Raw genomic sequence first — 16,640 nt, forward strand, 5'->3', positions numbered from 1 at the left:
AACAAAATTGAGGGATTACCGACACCAACAGGATGAAGTCTATTGATTAACAATGTCAATGGGTAAATATAAACAGGACACAAAAAAACAAGGTTTTCCCTGGTCAACGATGGATTCATCGAGGCCATTCTGAATCAACTTCACTAAGATTTTCATTCGAGCATTCACCAGTCAAACTTTCAAACACTTTGTCGTTTTGGGTGAACAGCTTCAAATTCTCTATCGTCAATTCGTCCGATCGCCCCCCCTCCAACCCTTCATCCCGTATTTGAGAGCTGGAGTTTGGAGGATCCAGGTGATCAACAGGTTGAGAAAGCTCGGCTATTATCCCTTGATTCACCAGCCCATTCGTTGGCTGTTTATTGGGCGACCCTGTGGCAATATCAACGGTTCCGGAGCCGGAAGCCGGTGCGGAAACTAGGATCGGATCACTGGAGCCAGGGTCGTGGTCGTCATTAAGCTTGACCCATACTACTTGACCAACTGCTTCGACTGCGTCACTGGGCTTTCCGTCTTGTACTATTTCTAGTATTTCTTCAATCGGCTGTCCTCCTCGCTTGCTCCTTTTCACATCTGAAGAGCTTGGTCCATCCTTTGAATTCGAACTGGTTTCCGCGCTGGTTTCGTCTTTCCGCTTCCTTCGATTAGAGTTTTTGAGAAAGATGGGCTCAGGCCATACTTTCTTTCCGGGGCTATGCTGCTCTTGCTGTCCGACCAGCCGAGAATCCAGCCGTCGAGTGGCCGCCAGCCAAGTTTTTCTTTTAATACATTGTCGTCTCTTCAACTCGGAAGTTTTGCTCGGTGGTCGATAGGATGTTTTAGATGGAGTGTCTTGTGCGGCGCTATCATCAACCGAAGCTGGTTTTGACCCCGCGAGTGCTCCTTTGATCGTCGCGTACTGGGCGATATTAGCTTCACTCCCGTCGACACCGGCGGCCAAACGTGAGGTTGTGATGATGTCGGACAATCGACTAATTCCAGAGAACTGATCTCTAGAGTCGCGCTCTTCGTCAAGTAGTTTCAAGATGAAGTAGCTCTCAAGCATCTTGTCGATTTCCAAGCGCTGCTCGGCCAACTTGATTACAATCTCAATCGCTAATTGCCTTTCATTTTCGGGCTTGATTGATGATAGCAATCTTTTTTCAAGGATCAAGATAGGAAGGTGAAGGTTAGAATGAGTTGCTAACCGGGACTCAGACGACACCTCCGGAGGCGGTGACAATGAAGGCGTTCGTTCTCGTCTCACGCGATAGTCACTGTCGAGGGTGATTGGTTCGACTTCAAGGTTATCAGACAAGGGCACACTTGGCGAGGCGCTAATTCCAGGCCAAATCGGTGTTACAGGCAGGGCGGGCAAGGCATCTTGAGAAACAGTTTTTTCGTCTTTTGACACAGCGTACTCTAGGTTCATGGAACTCCTGGGGCTAAATAAGGGGGTTTTCACAGTAGTCTGGTGGATTGAAGATTGTTCGTTCAGGCTTGTGTCTGCGGAAGATAAGTGGTCCTGCTCGCAAGAGTGCGGCGCGGTAGTTGCCTGGCACCATTCTTTCAGATCACGTAGCAAGTCCGGTCGATGTCGATGATGCATAGAATAAAGATGCTGATAGTTTTCTAGGGCTTCGTTTTCGAGAAGGATTTTGGCGAATTGGATGGAGTGTTCTCTGAATAATTTCCGGTGGGACTGAATCTGTGATTCTAAAACCCAGAGTGAGTAAAGCTGCGGAAGTTCGGCCCTCAGGATTGGGAGAACGACGGATTGGAATAAGTCGACAAGCGTTGATCGATAGGCACTTAAATGATAAACGAGTCGATGTAGGTCTTTTGCTCCCAAATGAAATGCGTTCATAACTTCTGGTAGTTGAGAAGGTGTACTTTCGCTTTCAGGTGTCGGAGCTGATTTGATTCGTTTGCGGCTCTTTGACGGCGTCCCTAAGCAGGAGGAAGATTTTTTTCTAGTCGAGCTTTTCTTGATCGAGATTGGCTTTGCTTTTCGCTGCTTGGCACTTCGTTCGTCTAGAGCCACCTGCACCGTAGTAGGTGTCAATGGATATGGGCGTATCTTTTTTTTCAAAATAGCCAGTTGATAACTCGACATCCGACATAGCTGGTTGAGATCGGTAGCAGCTTGTTTGTTTTGTTGAAGAAATGAGAGGAGAGGATCGAGATGCGAAAACAAGGCAGGCTTGATTTTGGAAGACAGCGGATCACCGGAGGCTGGCGTAGATTCGGGTTGCAGAGTACGAAGATCCAAGATTTGTTGACATTCTGCGAACGAGTATAGAGATTTTGAACTGTCGATCAAGGCAATTTGAATACACTCCTTAGAGAGGTCGAAAGTCACATGGTCAACAATTTGTTGTCGCCATAGTGCAGGTTCCATGCAGAGAAGCGAGTGTGGCGAAATACCCTGCGAGTAAAGATCCACGGCCATGTGTTAATATTCATTCTAAATTGTCAGACAGGACCAAGCTAGTCTTTGAGGGCGCTCACAAATTGTTGGCACAAAGCTTGACTTTCAGTGTAGCCAGGAGGAACACTGATTTTGGCATAAGGCCTGCTTTTTTTGCAAAATACGTCTGCAGAATGATCCACGGAATGAGTCAAAAGTTCATTGGGCAGGTGATTGAATGTCTCCGGCGTGATGACCTCCAGTCGCATAGTAAGTACCAGCGCCTGTAAATCAATATTAGTTTCAGCTCATAACTCTGTGCTGGAGCAATCGTGTTAGAATTACTTACTTTTGTGGGCTTAAAAAATTAATAAATAAAACTGATGCGCTCTTTTGCAATACGCTTGCGATCCTTCCCAGTCACACCAGTGCGATGCGGTTGTTTGAAAGCCCGGGAGTTCTGAGGTGGACGGGGGTAGAGTTGAACCGCAATATGTTTCCTGAAACCTATCAAAAGAAAGCTGCCGGCCACCAAGGTGCGGTGAGAGGGTATTGGGCGATGGTGTAGTCAGGTTCAAACAGCCCGATTGTATGCACCGACGTAGGATGGTGTCGGAGGCGAAAGTTGCAGATGATGAAATGTGAAGTGTCGATGAGCGATAACTATTTAATTGACCAGGCTACAAAGCGTGATAGAGTGTATAATTCTTCGTAGTCCGTATAAGCAGAATGAATACAGTAGAAGCGACTTAGCAACTGATACATGTGTAACTGACGACGTGGGTCGAATTTGTTTTAAAGACGGGGGTGCATGCTACTTACCAGTAACCTAACGTATCCCCTGCAGTGGTAGAAGTGTCCGAGTGATCAATTAGGAGTCCATGACATGGGTTCTTGTCTGCTGGATGGAGCGGGTAGGGAAGCGAGTGAGTGAGTGAGGAGACGAAAAAGAGTAAAACAGGTTCAAACGAGCACCAGGCTGAGCATGGTCTCAACGTCTGGTCAATGAGCGCAGAGCAGGCGGCCCAGATACTGTTGGGATTTATTTATCTATTTGTTTCTGATGGACCACTTGACGACATACTGCATCGCCCCGCAGGGTCAAGACTTTCAGGCAACATGAATGGTGAAGGAAGAAAACGACGGCCAAGCAAACGGGTCACTTACCTTACAACTGAAATTTCCACCCAGGCACAAACTGACGTAACCTTGGCGAGATCGGGGGACTGGTTGTCGGTGGTTCCTAGCGAATGGACTGGCCCGCTGATGAATCGAACCACGCGGGACGGAATGCTAAAACAAGCCGGCTTCTGAACAACGGCTTGCGGGCTCGAAGGCTGCAAGTTCAACGATGTGGGGGAGAGAAGAGTGAGGAGTTCTAGTTAATGGCGGGGCTCTGCCGAAGAGTGCTTCGAAAGCAACAGCCCGTTCTGCGTGAGTGAAAGATTTCCGCGGGGGTGCAAGCGCATGGCGGATGGCTAGAGCAGATAAGTAGCTGATCTCAGGAGGAAAGGTACAACGGCCACTCTGCCGGCAAATGAAGACGGGCTTTCTGGCTGATAAACCCTGGGGGGCGGGCCGAGCATGAAACTGAAACCCACCTGCAAGGATACCACTTGACCGGCTGGACTCGGAGCTTAGCACACGCTTGGGCGAGGAACGTCCGAGTCCGACGCCGAAGGGGTCGATAGCTGTCGATAGGCAGGTAAGAAGCCATCGGGTTACAATCCCCCGCGGTTCGGTGTGTCTAACTCTGGTTGAATTGGCGGTTGGACAAGGGGAAACGAAACAAACAAGATTTCGACCCTAATGGAAATCGAAGCCGACTACAACATGTATACGACAGGGCCCTGGGACCTACGGATGGGTATTGATTTACGTATTCGAACCAAAGTCGAAAATGACATGCACACACCATACATATTTTGGATTCAGATGCATGCAGTACATACTCCACTTCTCTGAAAACTCACCCAGTTGCAACTTGCAAGTTGGGGCTGGTGTCATGAAGGGGGAGTTGATGTGTTATATGAGCATCCCGGACACCGCGTCCCTTCTCAAGGCGTGCTATCATCACTAGCCTCAAAAGAAGGCCACAACGGATGAATTCTCTCGACATCATGTAGCCCAGGAGGCAAGCACAACGGTCGTAAGGTGACAAGTCCTATGGGGGCTTCATCTGGAACACATTTCCACTTCAGAAGCAACGATGCTCTAAAACATAGGCGAGTGCGCATGGGTTGATTGACTTATTTTCACAGCTTAATCAATCGAGGATAGGCTGCAGCGTCGGATGGATGCTAGATGTACAGATGAAAGTGAATTACTTGGCCGACTTCGCAGTGTTGATCCAGCCTAACCCAACGGCACTGACTACATATTCAGAAGGCAAAATTTCGTTGATTTTCTGTTTGAAATCAGCTGGATCTTCCTCCGCCTCCTCCTGCCCTTCTTCATCAGAGTCTTCATCTTCCTGGGCTTCTGGAATAAGTGGTCGTTGGACGGGAGAGATTTTGAATTGGACGCCGAATACAGATTTGAGATCCCTGATCCACGCGACCAAGGCTTCAGTGAAAGGACCGCCGATCTTGATCCGGCCAATATCTGTTTGATTGCTCAATAGTAAGAATAACATCCCTAACCATTCGAAGCCTTGGTCGATGCATCCACCTCTCGAGATCTGTTTTAAGAGTCGCCGGCTCGCAAGAACCCCGACATCTTCTGGGGTTGAGGTCGGATAGGAGACCGCTTCGGCGGTGTAAAGTGCGGTGGTCGTCGATGTGCCAAGCAGCGTAAGTGCATAGCCTGGTGATTTCCCGCTCTCAGCTCCTCGATAGACGTCCGTGTAGATATAGATATCGGGGATATATCGATTTAAAACCGACCGTGCCGAGGCGACCAATCTGTTTGCAAGTTGTGGGGACACTCTGACCGAGTGACTAAAAGAAGCAACAACAGTTGGTAGAGAAAAAGGAACAGCCCAGTAAATATGCTAATCAGAATAAGCAACCATAGGCGGGAAATTGAAGATATTCTGACTTACGCAATCCCTCTGATCTTTGATATCCTCCCCGATTCAGTGAAATTGATACCCGCTTTGATGTGCTTGACCGACGGGCATTTGAAGCAGCATTCTCCGCCTCCTTCTGGCGGGTGACCTCGTTTCGAGATCTTGAGCTCGAGTTTCCCTGCATGTTCTCCGAGCCAAATCCCGAGAGTAGGTAGACCGCTGACTCTGAGAACATCAACCGATAGACTGTCCGTGGATGTAGTGATTCCTTTCAAGATTAAGGTGAGGTCGTGTTTGCAAAATGGTGCGATGGCTAGGATCGGTGTGAGGAAGTAGCCAATCGAGGAGGAAAGGGGTGTCTGATGGGTGATGTGTCCTCCCGTTAACGTCCCGGGCACAAACAGAACCGAGGTCCCGGTATAAGAAATTTCGACAGTCGTCCCATTGGTGAGTTTCTCTATGAGCCTTAAGAACGAAACTTCGGCTTCTGTTCTTGAAAACCAATCCGAAAAAAAAAGTAGACCCAGTCAGTCAACATTCCTTTCCTTTCAGATACGCAAGATCCCACAGATCAGGCCGTACCATTCAGACCAGGGTCTTGGTCATCTGGTCGGATATCATCTATCCTAATAGGTTTGTGAGATAGAAGGGAAAGAATCAATCTGTAGGGTAGTTGCTCGTGTCCCTTGAATCTGACGGTCCTCGAGAGATTTGGTGTAACTCCGCCTCCGTCTTTGTTGATTTTGGTCGTTGCCATTGTCTGTCCTGGTGCTACGTGCCTGCGTCGGTAAGTTTTTGTTGTGATATCGTCAAATTTCGTCAAGTAGTGGGTTTCGAGCTGAAACAGAGAGGGCTCGGATGTGGGTTGAAGGGCCCGTGCACAGCCGCAGTCGACCCGCCTCGTTTATCAAGAGTAACTTTTCGTCCAGATCTACAGACCCTGCAGACCAGATCTGGGGCCTCTAGGACTGGATGCGCTTGCCTCTTCATTAATGTATTGAGCTTGGTCAGTGTCACTCCGTCTCACAGTCTAAGAGAAAAAGCCTCCTAAGGGCAGATGTAAAAAATGTCCATTTGATCATTGTTCAAAACGTCGAAAATAATAAACCAATAAATACAAGACATGAAATCCATGTGATCACTTTCTGAACAATCAGTAAATGCTTATGATGAATTCTGAATGTGCATCCTGGGATTTCAAACGAATTATTAACTGTACGGTTGTCGACCAAGGTTGGATTCTTTTTCAAGAGACAGGTCAGAAAATTGAGGAACTTGAAGAGGATTGATTGTTGAGTTTCTACGGAAGCCATCTTTCGGGGTTGATGTGCTTGATCAGCAGCAGTGGGAGGTCTTCCATGCCCTAGGAGATAAACGTCTAAACCAAGATACATATCCTCCAGATCATCATTTAGCGGAGGACTCGAAATAAACAATGCAACGGCTTGGCAAATTGCCAAACCATCAAAGTTTTTAATAGGAAGCAAATTCACGAAAGCCAACCCCAAGGACAGGGACATAAGCAAACTGGGACACGTGTGGCGGGTTAGTCCACCATGCTGTCTAAGTGTTTTGATACAAATTTGACATACCTGAACATTTCGTGAATAATCAAGATAAGATTCGCACTGATAAAACTGACCCTTGGCATCAAGGATGTCACGCTAACTGTAACAGGCATTGTCAACAAGTTGATGAGCAGTGCACTTCAAAGAAAATGACGCAACCAGACAACTCACCCTCTCGCCGCAGCGATTCCTTTGAGCCCCGATAAAGTATAGTTCTCGAAGTACCCGTCGTAAAAACGAGGCTTTCTATTCTAACCAAATTCTGCCCTGGGGTAGGCTCAACGCAGGTATTTTTTTCGGGACAGTCGACATCCGTCGTACAGCGGACCCTGCTTTCGAGATGGGCAATTGTTTCATGCTCAAGACAGCGGGCAGTCACTGGTTCGTGTTTGGATTCCCTGGTCCGAAAGCATACTGAAGATGGAGTTGTCCATGTGATATCCAAATTGACCACCTGGCAGCAATCAGACGAAAATGCTGTGTATGTATTTTGATCCAATGGAAACATGGTATGAGCTGGTCAAGATCTGAGTTTTGAACACACCGTAAGGCAATTGAAAGAAAATCAAAGCAACTGGATTACTTTCGAATTTCGCTTGAGGAAAACACCAGCCTTTCATGTCTTTCGGAGAAGCTTGAAAGGAATGGTTTGCGTCGGATAGATAGTTGTCCCAGCGCCTAATTGAAATGAAACCGTTTCCGCGAGGTGAGGAGATGAAATCGTTTCCTTGGAGAGAAATGTCGTCTATCTGTGTTACAATATCACGTGCACGGAGCAGTGGTCGAAGGGTAGATTCCTAGGAAGTGAGAGATAAATCAGTGCAAAGCTTATGGCAAGAAATGATAAGGGACTGATTATAATTGGACCTCAAGGTACCTGTGAGACATGGGCTACCATGACACCATGACTATCAATGTCCTTCCAAAAAACTTGTCCCACTGTCGAATCGAATAAGTTGGGTCCACCATGCCAAGCTAACCAGCAGATAAATGCCAAGACAAGATTATGCCTTACCGCAGGATGAGAAAGGCACGCAGTTGGAACTGTTATTAGATCAGAAAATTATAAAGCCGGTAAAAAAAGGTACAAACCATACACCCGCCGTAGCTATGCGTAAACTCTGTGCATGTGTTATCTTATCATGACCTCTCGTATTTTGCACGTCGTTCGGTCCCAGTGTCTTGACGTAGCACACTGGTATCAGAGGGAAAAAGATATAGAATCCAACTGATTCAAGCAATACGGAGTTACTAATGAAATGTCAGAAGTCAGCCAGTTAGTCGGTCATACAAAGCAAAGAAAGGAATGAAGAAAAGAGTGTCTAACAGCGCAGCAGCCAGAGCATGCCCTGATTCGTGTATGATCTGTGATAGTATCAAGGCGATCAAAAATTTCGGAAGAGTGCCCAGAGGGATTGTGAGGCCGGGAATCTACACATTTTCAGGAGACATTAGCCAAAAGGCAATCAAGGTGATCAGTAGTGGCTCATAGTGTCTACTTTTCGCAACAGATAATCAAATGAATAACTTACCGCCAACTGTAACAGCATCGCATTTTTGTTCTGTTTTGGTCTGGAGCTGCTAACTGCTCGCATGCCCGTAGGATGTGGGTACGATGTCGTTCCCAGGGAAAAACTCTCGTGAGCAGGTAATTTGGCCCTTTTGACCAATTGATGGGTCGCAGTAAACACAGGGTGAGAAGGGGTATCAAAAACTCGGGTAGGCCAGCTTTCCTGAGGCTGCGTGGAACTGTAGAACAAGTTGCACATCTGGCTGATGAGGCAAAATGACAAATGAAGTACAGTTGCTAGAGCGACCAAAACACCCATGACACTGAGGACCGCACCGATATCGTAGAATGCGATTGGAGTGAGACGCTTGATCTTCGCCCAACCCGACGGCTTTCTGAGTGATCGGGCCCGCGAGGGCTCTGCATCACTCCATGGGTCATCAAACGTTTTGGGGTCGCGAAAGGGCCGGGAGTTTGTCGGATAGTGCAAGACGCCAAAAATATTCAAAAACCCAGTCGGCAAGTCGTTCAAAGCCTCAGTTTCAACATGCATCCACCCTAAACCGAATCTGAAGAATGTGTATTTGTGGGAGGATCTTAGGAGACATGTCTTCCTGCGCGCCTTGAAGCAGGTTAATACGGTCAAAAACAGCCAACAGCTCGCTATGAGCCAGGTTAGCAACATTGCGGGTCGATTACTGCAGGCATGCGAGAAGGGTCGGATCAAATCGAAATAGTCGAAGCGTTGAGGTAATCGAAAGACAGCCTGTGGCTAACTTGAGGTCCCCGTTAGGTGGCCTACTTCGGGGAGGAGGACCCGCAGACTCCATTCGGGTCCCCCTCGCGGCAGGTCTAAGATTACCAACTTGAATGAAGTCCTCATTTATGGTGTTCAAAGTTGGTTTGCATAATTTTATGCACGCATAAATCATAAAATCATAAAAATATTTTGGTGAGGAAATTTTGTATTACATAATCAGACAGTCATATCCCCTGCAAAAAAGATTTTATGATTTTATGATTTATGCATGCATAAAATTATGCAAACCAACTTTGAACACCATAATTGGAGGCTTGCTCACCATCACAAAGTTTCAGCAGGAGTGGAAGTAATTGCAAGGGTAAAGAAATCACAAAAAAAGCTCTTAAAATTTAAGATTGAAACCAATCAATAAAATTGAATAAACAAACATGTGTTTTCTGAACAGATTTCCCAGTTTCAAATTTACTCAATAATCCATCTTGAGGCAGGGCATATACAGCTATTGTGTAAACGGTTGCGGTTTTCCGCCTTTTTTTTTGTTTTTTTTTGCGCGCAAACTTTTTTTTTGCCCCCGATCCCTTTTTCCCCCCCGGCGCACAGACGCATGCATCCCCCGAGCCTGACGTGCCCAGACATACATACATACACATTTCAGCTCACCAACCGCTGACCCCACCCGATCCCGACCGCTTATCGTTGGACCAATTGAAGTTAACGGTCTCAAATTGTTCTCTGGTGAGTGTATCTCTTGATTAATCACAAAACATCCTTCAGCCAATTGATATTGACATTTTCATGTTTCTACAGATATGGGTTATCGCAAGTACTCAGCCGACTTCAAGTACGCAGTCGTCAGAGCGGCAAACAATGGAAAGAACTTATCCGAGATCAACTCGTCATTAGCCGCATCAGTCAGCAAAGATTCCCTGCGCCGATGGACCAATTTGTACGAAAGGACAAGGGCTGTTGTTTGCGATCCTTCTACCTATGAAACCCGAGGCCGACCTTTTGAATTGAAAGAAGAGGATTTAACTTTTATCTCCGAGATGGTCGCTGAAAAGCCCACAGTTTATCTGGACGAAATCCAGCAGGCGTTACTTGAAGAGAACGGCGTCATTGTCTGTTTGAAAACAATTGCAAAAACGCTCCATGAGCGCTTGAACATGTCCAAAAAGACAATTCAGACTTTCAACCCGCGCCAAGATCCAGAAGCAAGGGCTTACTACACCTCTCAAATCAGTTGTATACCGACTTCCTATCTTGTATTCACAGGCATGTATTTCTTTTTTTGGTATCACCAACACATTGTCTGTGTAATGATGTCGGGTCTTTTTCAGATGAATCAGGGGTCTTGCTTGAGGTGGTTTCAAGAACAAGAGGCTGGGCTCCTGTAGGTCAAAGAACACCCCAAGTTCCGCGCAAGAGGAGCACCCACAAGTATAATGTCATCCCAGCAATCAGTTCGACTGGGTTAGTTGCGCACGTGGTCCAGGAGGAATCGGTGAATCGGTCTGATTTTGAGTTTTTCCTTGAGCACATCTTGGTAAGCTGTTGTGTTTTTTTATTTACCTTGTGTTGCATCAGTTTCTAATGCCAGCATTTGCAGCTTCCATCTATGAACCCCTTTCCAGCACCGCACAGCGTACTTGTCATGGACAACGCGCAAATCCATCACAACGGACGGATCGCAGAGCTTGTTGAGGAACGAGGGTGTCTCTTGCAACATCTTCCGGCATACTCACCAGACTTAAACCCAATTGAGAAGGGTTTCTCAGTCTACAAATCGACCTTAAGACGGAACGAAGATTTACTCACGGGTGGTGAGGAGGACCACGATGTTTTAGATACTTTTGTTAGTTTTGTTTTCACAGATGTTTTGACCCGTAAGCTTTTCATTGGCTCGGGTTACCTTGTATAGTGATCAGATTCTATGAATTATCACTTCTTCTTGTAACCTTTGTGATTTCTTTCTCCTTCAATCAAGCAAAGCAACATTTTCTCACCCATAAATCTCCGATAGAGACAGTTTCACTAGTAATTTCATTTCACTTCACTTGGAGTATGGAAAACAATCTTCAATCGGAGTTTGGAAAACAATTCAAGAGACCATTCATTGCGGAAGCTATAGCAAACACACCATTTTTGAGTGAGCAAACTCGACATTTTTGATTGAGCAAGATTTTAGAGATCAATAGCAGACTTCATGAGAGAGAAAAGACAAGATAAGTTATTGATAGCAGACTATTTTGTGAGAGAGACTATTCATTGTTGTTTAGATATGTATTGATAGCAGACTTTCTTCAATGATAGAGATCAATGGCGCTTTTTGAGACTACGTTCGTACTTCTTAATGCTGCTCACAAGGGATCGAGCATGACTTCTTTTCACACCGAGTTCTTCAAACTCCTTTGCCTCAAATTTTTCGAACTCGGCATAGTGGGTGATCCCGTATTTGGCTAGAGCTTTTTGGACATTTTCGCAGTTCACATCGATGTGACAGAATGTCAAGTAGTCGGCAATGTCCACAGTTACGTCGGAGGCCGGCGGCGAGGAAGCAGGGGCCGGGTTTGAACCATTTGCTTGAGCCAAAAAGTTACGTTGAGGAACCGGGGGAACCGAGCTGTTCATCTCAATGTGGGGCATGGCAGGGTACGGTTGAAATGTCTGTGGTGAGGCGCCAGGCCATGCCCAAGGCGAGTTTGGCCAAACCATTGGTGGTGGGATATAACCACCAATCCCCATTCCCGCATAAGCAGCTGTCAGAGGCGAGACGTTCGGAGGGGTTCTTTGGTGTCTGGGGCCTCTCGATGATGGCGGCAAAGCTTCCCGGTGTCAATGATTTTGATGGCAATTAACGGGACTAGATTCACGTCCCCTGTTGTCTGACCCGCGGCTAGCACCGTCTGATACACCTGAAGAAGCTTTGAATTCCTCTTTTGTTTGAAACATAAACGCCGGAGATGAGGGTGGTTTGTGCTCGGTGATCTCTGGATTTTGAGCCTGAGAGGAGAGGGCATCAGATTCAACAACGTTCACATTTCTGATGAACTGCTTGACACTCACCATGGCTCTTGCCCACAGGGCAATTTGATCGGGGCTGAGTGCAATGAAACGATTTGGATTTTGGGGATCAATCATGACTGGAAGCTCCAAGGATCCAGTCAGTCGTTCGCAAGGCATGTGAGTTGCTCGGATGGTCCACATGTTATTCAATATTTCGGAGTTCTTCTTAGCGCCAGCGGTGGGCTGTGGTTCGGTCGATGCCTCATTACTTCCTCTGTTTCTCTCAGATAAGAGTCTCAATGCCTCGTTCCTCTGATATGATAGAAACAATCAGCCAAATCAGGAGGTTCAAAATCAAAGAAAAGGGTATTACCCACTTCCGCGACAAGCTTAGGATCATTCTGCACAACATAGATTTTAGCTCCCCCCTTACAATCAGCCATCTAAAGGAAATCCGCAAAAATTTCTGAGTTATCCAAGTCGGTCTTGTTCTTTTCGACAAATTGTCCGCCATGTTGAATTATGGCATACCAGGAGAGCTCGCCTTCTTGCTCTTGTTCTTCTGCGAGTTCAACAACGACGCCCGGTTCCTTGGCACGAAGCACGGCAATTGCTGCTTGTTTGAAAGCGGCAAGACTGGTGTGCAAAGGCTTCCAATGGAAGAAAAGCTGACCTGGTTTTGCAACCAGTTTAGAGTACTTGTCCTCGGGTTCGACCGTATTTGCCTTGCGTCTATTTGCGTTACGGGTATTGCACGTGGTTGGCTTGGGTTTGAGAACGTACAATTTGTACTCTAAGTTGACCTTGAACTCCTTGTCGGCCTCTTTGTCGTCATCGCCTTTATCTTTGTCGCCATCCTTGCTATTAGCATCATCTTGCAAGCTTGGTGCGGGCGCAGTACCTGTTGATGACATAGACTCGTCCAACCATGCGCTGACTTCATCAAGTGTTTGCATGCAATCAAGTTGACTGGAATAATCTAAACAAATGAAGAATATCAGCAAACAGGCATTATCATGGATAAAAATAAGAAAAGATGAAATGAAAAACCTTTGTGTTCCATGGCGCTGGCGGTAGGTAACGGATGAGGATGTGACGTGGCAGGAGGGTCAAAGGCAGTGGGTGACCGGGGGATGCCTGCGTCTGTGCGCCGGGGGTGAAAAAGAGATCGGGGGCAAAAAAAAAGTTTGCGCGCGAAAAAAAAAACAAAAAAAAAGGCGGAAAACCGCAACCGTTTACACAATAGCTGTACAAACCATATGTATTCATTCTGGATCATTTATCTATTTCAGAATCTGCTTAATTAATTGGACCAATTTTTGTCTAAGAAGGAAGGTTGGAGTCTGACTTCCAGGCCAATGACCATTGAGGGTTGGCATTGGTCAATGGCTTTGATGGCCCTGCCAGCACCTGGCACAATGGGTAACTCAGAGAGGGAACAAGGAAAATTACATTTATTGGCTTTTTGACTCTCCATATCATCCTTTTTGACCATTTAATTCACCATTATCTGTCCTCCTTTTGTGATCCATCTTCCTTTGATTTCAATTGTGTTCTCCCATGCAGTTTCATTCCTTGTTTTTAGGTGAGCAGCAATTGTACTGGGTTTTGAGACCTTTGTTCTTTTCAATTTGATATTAATAGCACAAAAGTCTCCAAACTTGGTAAGATTTCTGCTCACCTGACAACAAGGATGAAACTGAAAGCAACAATGCAATTGAAATCAAATGAGGACTGATAATGGTGAAGGAAATAGCTGAAGACAATGAGATGGAGAGTAAGCAAGCCAGCAGCTGAAAAGGGGCTTCTTAACTCTCTGTGTTACCTGCTGTTGAAACTGTGAATTTTGAGTGGAAGCGACATGGCAAGAGCAGGGCTGTGGAGACTCAAGAAATGGGGCAGTGAGGATGACAAGGCTCACCGGATGCGGCTCAGGAGGTGGCACAAAAAATGAAGGATGAGACCCGATGATTTGATTCACATGTAACTAGCACGTTATAAGTAGACTATGTACATGTGATCAAACTGTGGTTGAGAGAAAATAGGGTTATGAATAAAAAAACAGTGCCATAATGAATAAACACACACAAGAAGACAAGTTACACTTGGAGAGTTGATAAGCCAATAGTGTCAGGGTTCATGACTACAAGATGTCGGTCAGACATACATATCTGAGATGCAAACAGGCTATAATGAAGAGGTTCAAAAAGAGGGAGAAAATGAGGGTAGAAAGGGAACTGGGAATTTGGGATGAGTAATAAAAAGAGATGAAATTTCAACACCTGCCATGCCAAGTAAAAATCTATTTATTCTCAAGAGTAGGGCATTGAGTGTGGTCAACACAATCTCTTGATTTCAACTTCTGGCTTGATGTTCAGATATAAAATCAGATGGCAAGATAATTTTCTCTTCTGATGACTCAGGACTCATCCAAGTGTTTGACCTCAATTCTTGAACCGCCTTTCAAATGTTGAGAGCATTCACATTTGCTCACTAGATTTTCAGGTCAAGTAATCTTGGCCCTGGACTTGTGGGTAGGTTAGCTGACTGAGGCTATCTCTCTCAAGTGGGCAGACAATCTTTTTGGGTCAGTTTTAGGCTAAATGAAATCAGAAATACCCTAGTCTTAGGCTAGATTTCAGGTTTAGACCAACTAAATTTAGCAAGCCTGAATAAGCCCCCTCCTTTGGTGTCTCGCAAGGATGTTACATCCCTATCACCAGATTATATAATCCTCCCAATACTCAGTCTCAGCAATTCTGTAACAGATCCAATCCAATACAGTAACACTATTTTATCTATATTGTATCAGATAGGATGATACATGTTTTTTCCAATCATTTATCCAAGTATATTAAAGCCTCAGGTTCATAGAAAAAAAATGCAAGGGTTCCCCCTAGAAAATGCACAATTACAAAAAAAAAATCAAGGGTTTCCCCTTTTACAATCTTCCACAACAAAATTTCAGGTCCTTTACACAAAAATAACAAAAACAAGCAAACCGATTTACAATCAAGTAGAAAACGCACACCGCAACCAACCACCTAGCGCAGCAAGCTGACGCACCGTGGCCCAACACCCATCCCTGTCTAGCAGGGTCAAAAAGCGTTGGGTGGAAGACCCCCAGCCCTCAAGCACAAGGGGGGCCCACGAATAATCCCCGCCAGACCGCGCAAATGCAACAGCGGACGGGGGTGAGGCAACTCCCCTGCTGGAAATACAGCCGGAAAATTGCCTGAGGCAAGCTAAACTCAACACAAGCCCTCTATTTATACCCATTGCCGCTAACCATTGCTCGCCTCAAACCGAATCCCTCACGACTTGATCCCTATGCACTCGGCGCCGCAATTCAATGACAACCGTCGGAACATTGCCCTTCCAACAGCCAACGCACCCCTCACAACGGCCGCCGGGTAAGCCACCTCCTTAAATCGTCTCCGACTAACGACTACAAGCTCACAGCATAATCCTAACTCTGCCGCAGTCGGCTTCCTGATGAATCTTAACAATGAAACCATAAACCCACATTCTTCCATACGGACTTCTCCCCCTAGCCCCGTGACTCCCACAACCTACGAACTTGTTTGTCCATCCGATCGGCATATGCTTCAATTGCAGCGGGAACCCTACCAACCCAGACGCTAAATAACGCTCAAATCAATCCCTACACTCGACACAATGCACCCTGACCGGACTTTACAGTATCCAACGCCAAGCCAACATTACTCGCGCCTTGCTCCCCACCACGACTTTGCCCTTACCTTGAATCCCAACGGCCCCCACGCCTACAGCCTATCACGAGGCGTCAGACCCCTCGCTTGCCGCGGCTCGTTGCTTGACAAACCCAACCAGTCCAGCCAACTGAAAAACTTCGATACCACCAGCCAAGCCCACACCCAGCCCGCCTTATCACGAGGCGTTAGACCCTCCGCCTGCCGCGGCCCATTGCTGGACAAACCCAACCAGTCCAGCCACAAGTTCCAATCAATTGAAAAAGCTTTGACACCATCAGCCAAGCCATCAAGCCAGCTCGGCCCTAACAGCACACCCAATCTCCTCACTCGCCTGATACTTATTCTATGCTAACAAATACCCTGCTACAATTACTATAAATAATCACGTTCAAGCCAACCTATTGATTCCTACCGCAAACCTCAACCAATCATCCATCAGCTGCCACTCAACCCCAATACTACAACCTCAACATTCCAAATGACCTTACTCTCCCGCACCTAAACCCTTGATACTTAGCATTCTCCACAACTTAAAACCTGCTGTCAGCTCAATCTTCCATCTCGCCTTGACCAAAAAGCACCTGCAGCCTGACTTGTAGCCCCAACCCTCACTCGGACCACACATTCCGACTCACACAAACACAAGTCACTCGTGTTCACAGA

The 16,640-nt window shown here is 46.3% G+C and overlaps 4 protein-coding genes across 4 annotated transcripts; 1 reads left to right on the forward strand and 3 right to left on the reverse strand.

The window, feature by feature from the left end:
- Positions 1-115: 115 nt before the first annotated feature.
- Positions 116-2,431, reverse strand: PtA15_2A921 (uncharacterized protein; the record flags this gene model as incomplete). Its single annotated transcript, XM_053166992.1, has 1 exon — positions 116-2,431. The coding sequence occupies one exon, from the start codon at positions 2,429-2,431 to the stop codon at positions 116-118; it is 2,316 nt and encodes a 771-aa protein (XP_053018159.1).
- A 1,251-nt stretch (positions 2,432-3,682) lies between these two features.
- PtA15_2A922 (uncharacterized protein) lies at positions 3,683-4,106 on the reverse strand (the record flags this gene model as incomplete). Its single annotated transcript, XM_053166993.1, has 2 exons — positions 3,683-3,916; positions 4,011-4,106. The coding sequence occupies 2 exons, from the start codon at positions 4,104-4,106 to the stop codon at positions 3,683-3,685; spliced, it is 330 nt and encodes a 109-aa protein (XP_053018160.1).
- Positions 4,107-4,712: 606 nt separating this feature from the next.
- On the reverse strand, positions 4,713-6,156 carry PtA15_2A923 (uncharacterized protein; the record flags this gene model as incomplete). The annotated part of the gene is made up of 3 exons (XM_053166994.1): positions 4,713-5,328; positions 5,433-5,886; positions 5,982-6,156. 3 exons carry the CDS (start codon positions 6,154-6,156, stop codon positions 4,713-4,715), a joined length of 1,245 nt encoding a protein of 414 aa, XP_053018161.1.
- A 9,439-nt stretch (positions 6,157-15,595) lies between these two features.
- On the forward strand, positions 15,596-16,329 carry PtA15_2A924 (uncharacterized protein; the record flags this gene model as incomplete). The annotated part of the gene is made up of 3 exons (XM_053166995.1): positions 15,596-15,656; positions 15,728-15,825; positions 15,946-16,329. The coding sequence occupies 3 exons, from the start codon at positions 15,596-15,598 to the stop codon at positions 16,327-16,329; spliced, it is 543 nt and encodes a 180-aa protein (XP_053018162.1).
- Between the last annotated feature and the right edge of the window lie 311 nt (positions 16,330-16,640).

The sequence above is a fragment of the Puccinia triticina genome, chromosome 2A (assembly GCF_026914185.1).
Source record: "Puccinia triticina chromosome 2A, complete sequence".
NCBI classification, from domain to species: Eukaryota; Fungi; Basidiomycota; class Pucciniomycetes; order Pucciniales; family Pucciniaceae; genus Puccinia; species Puccinia triticina.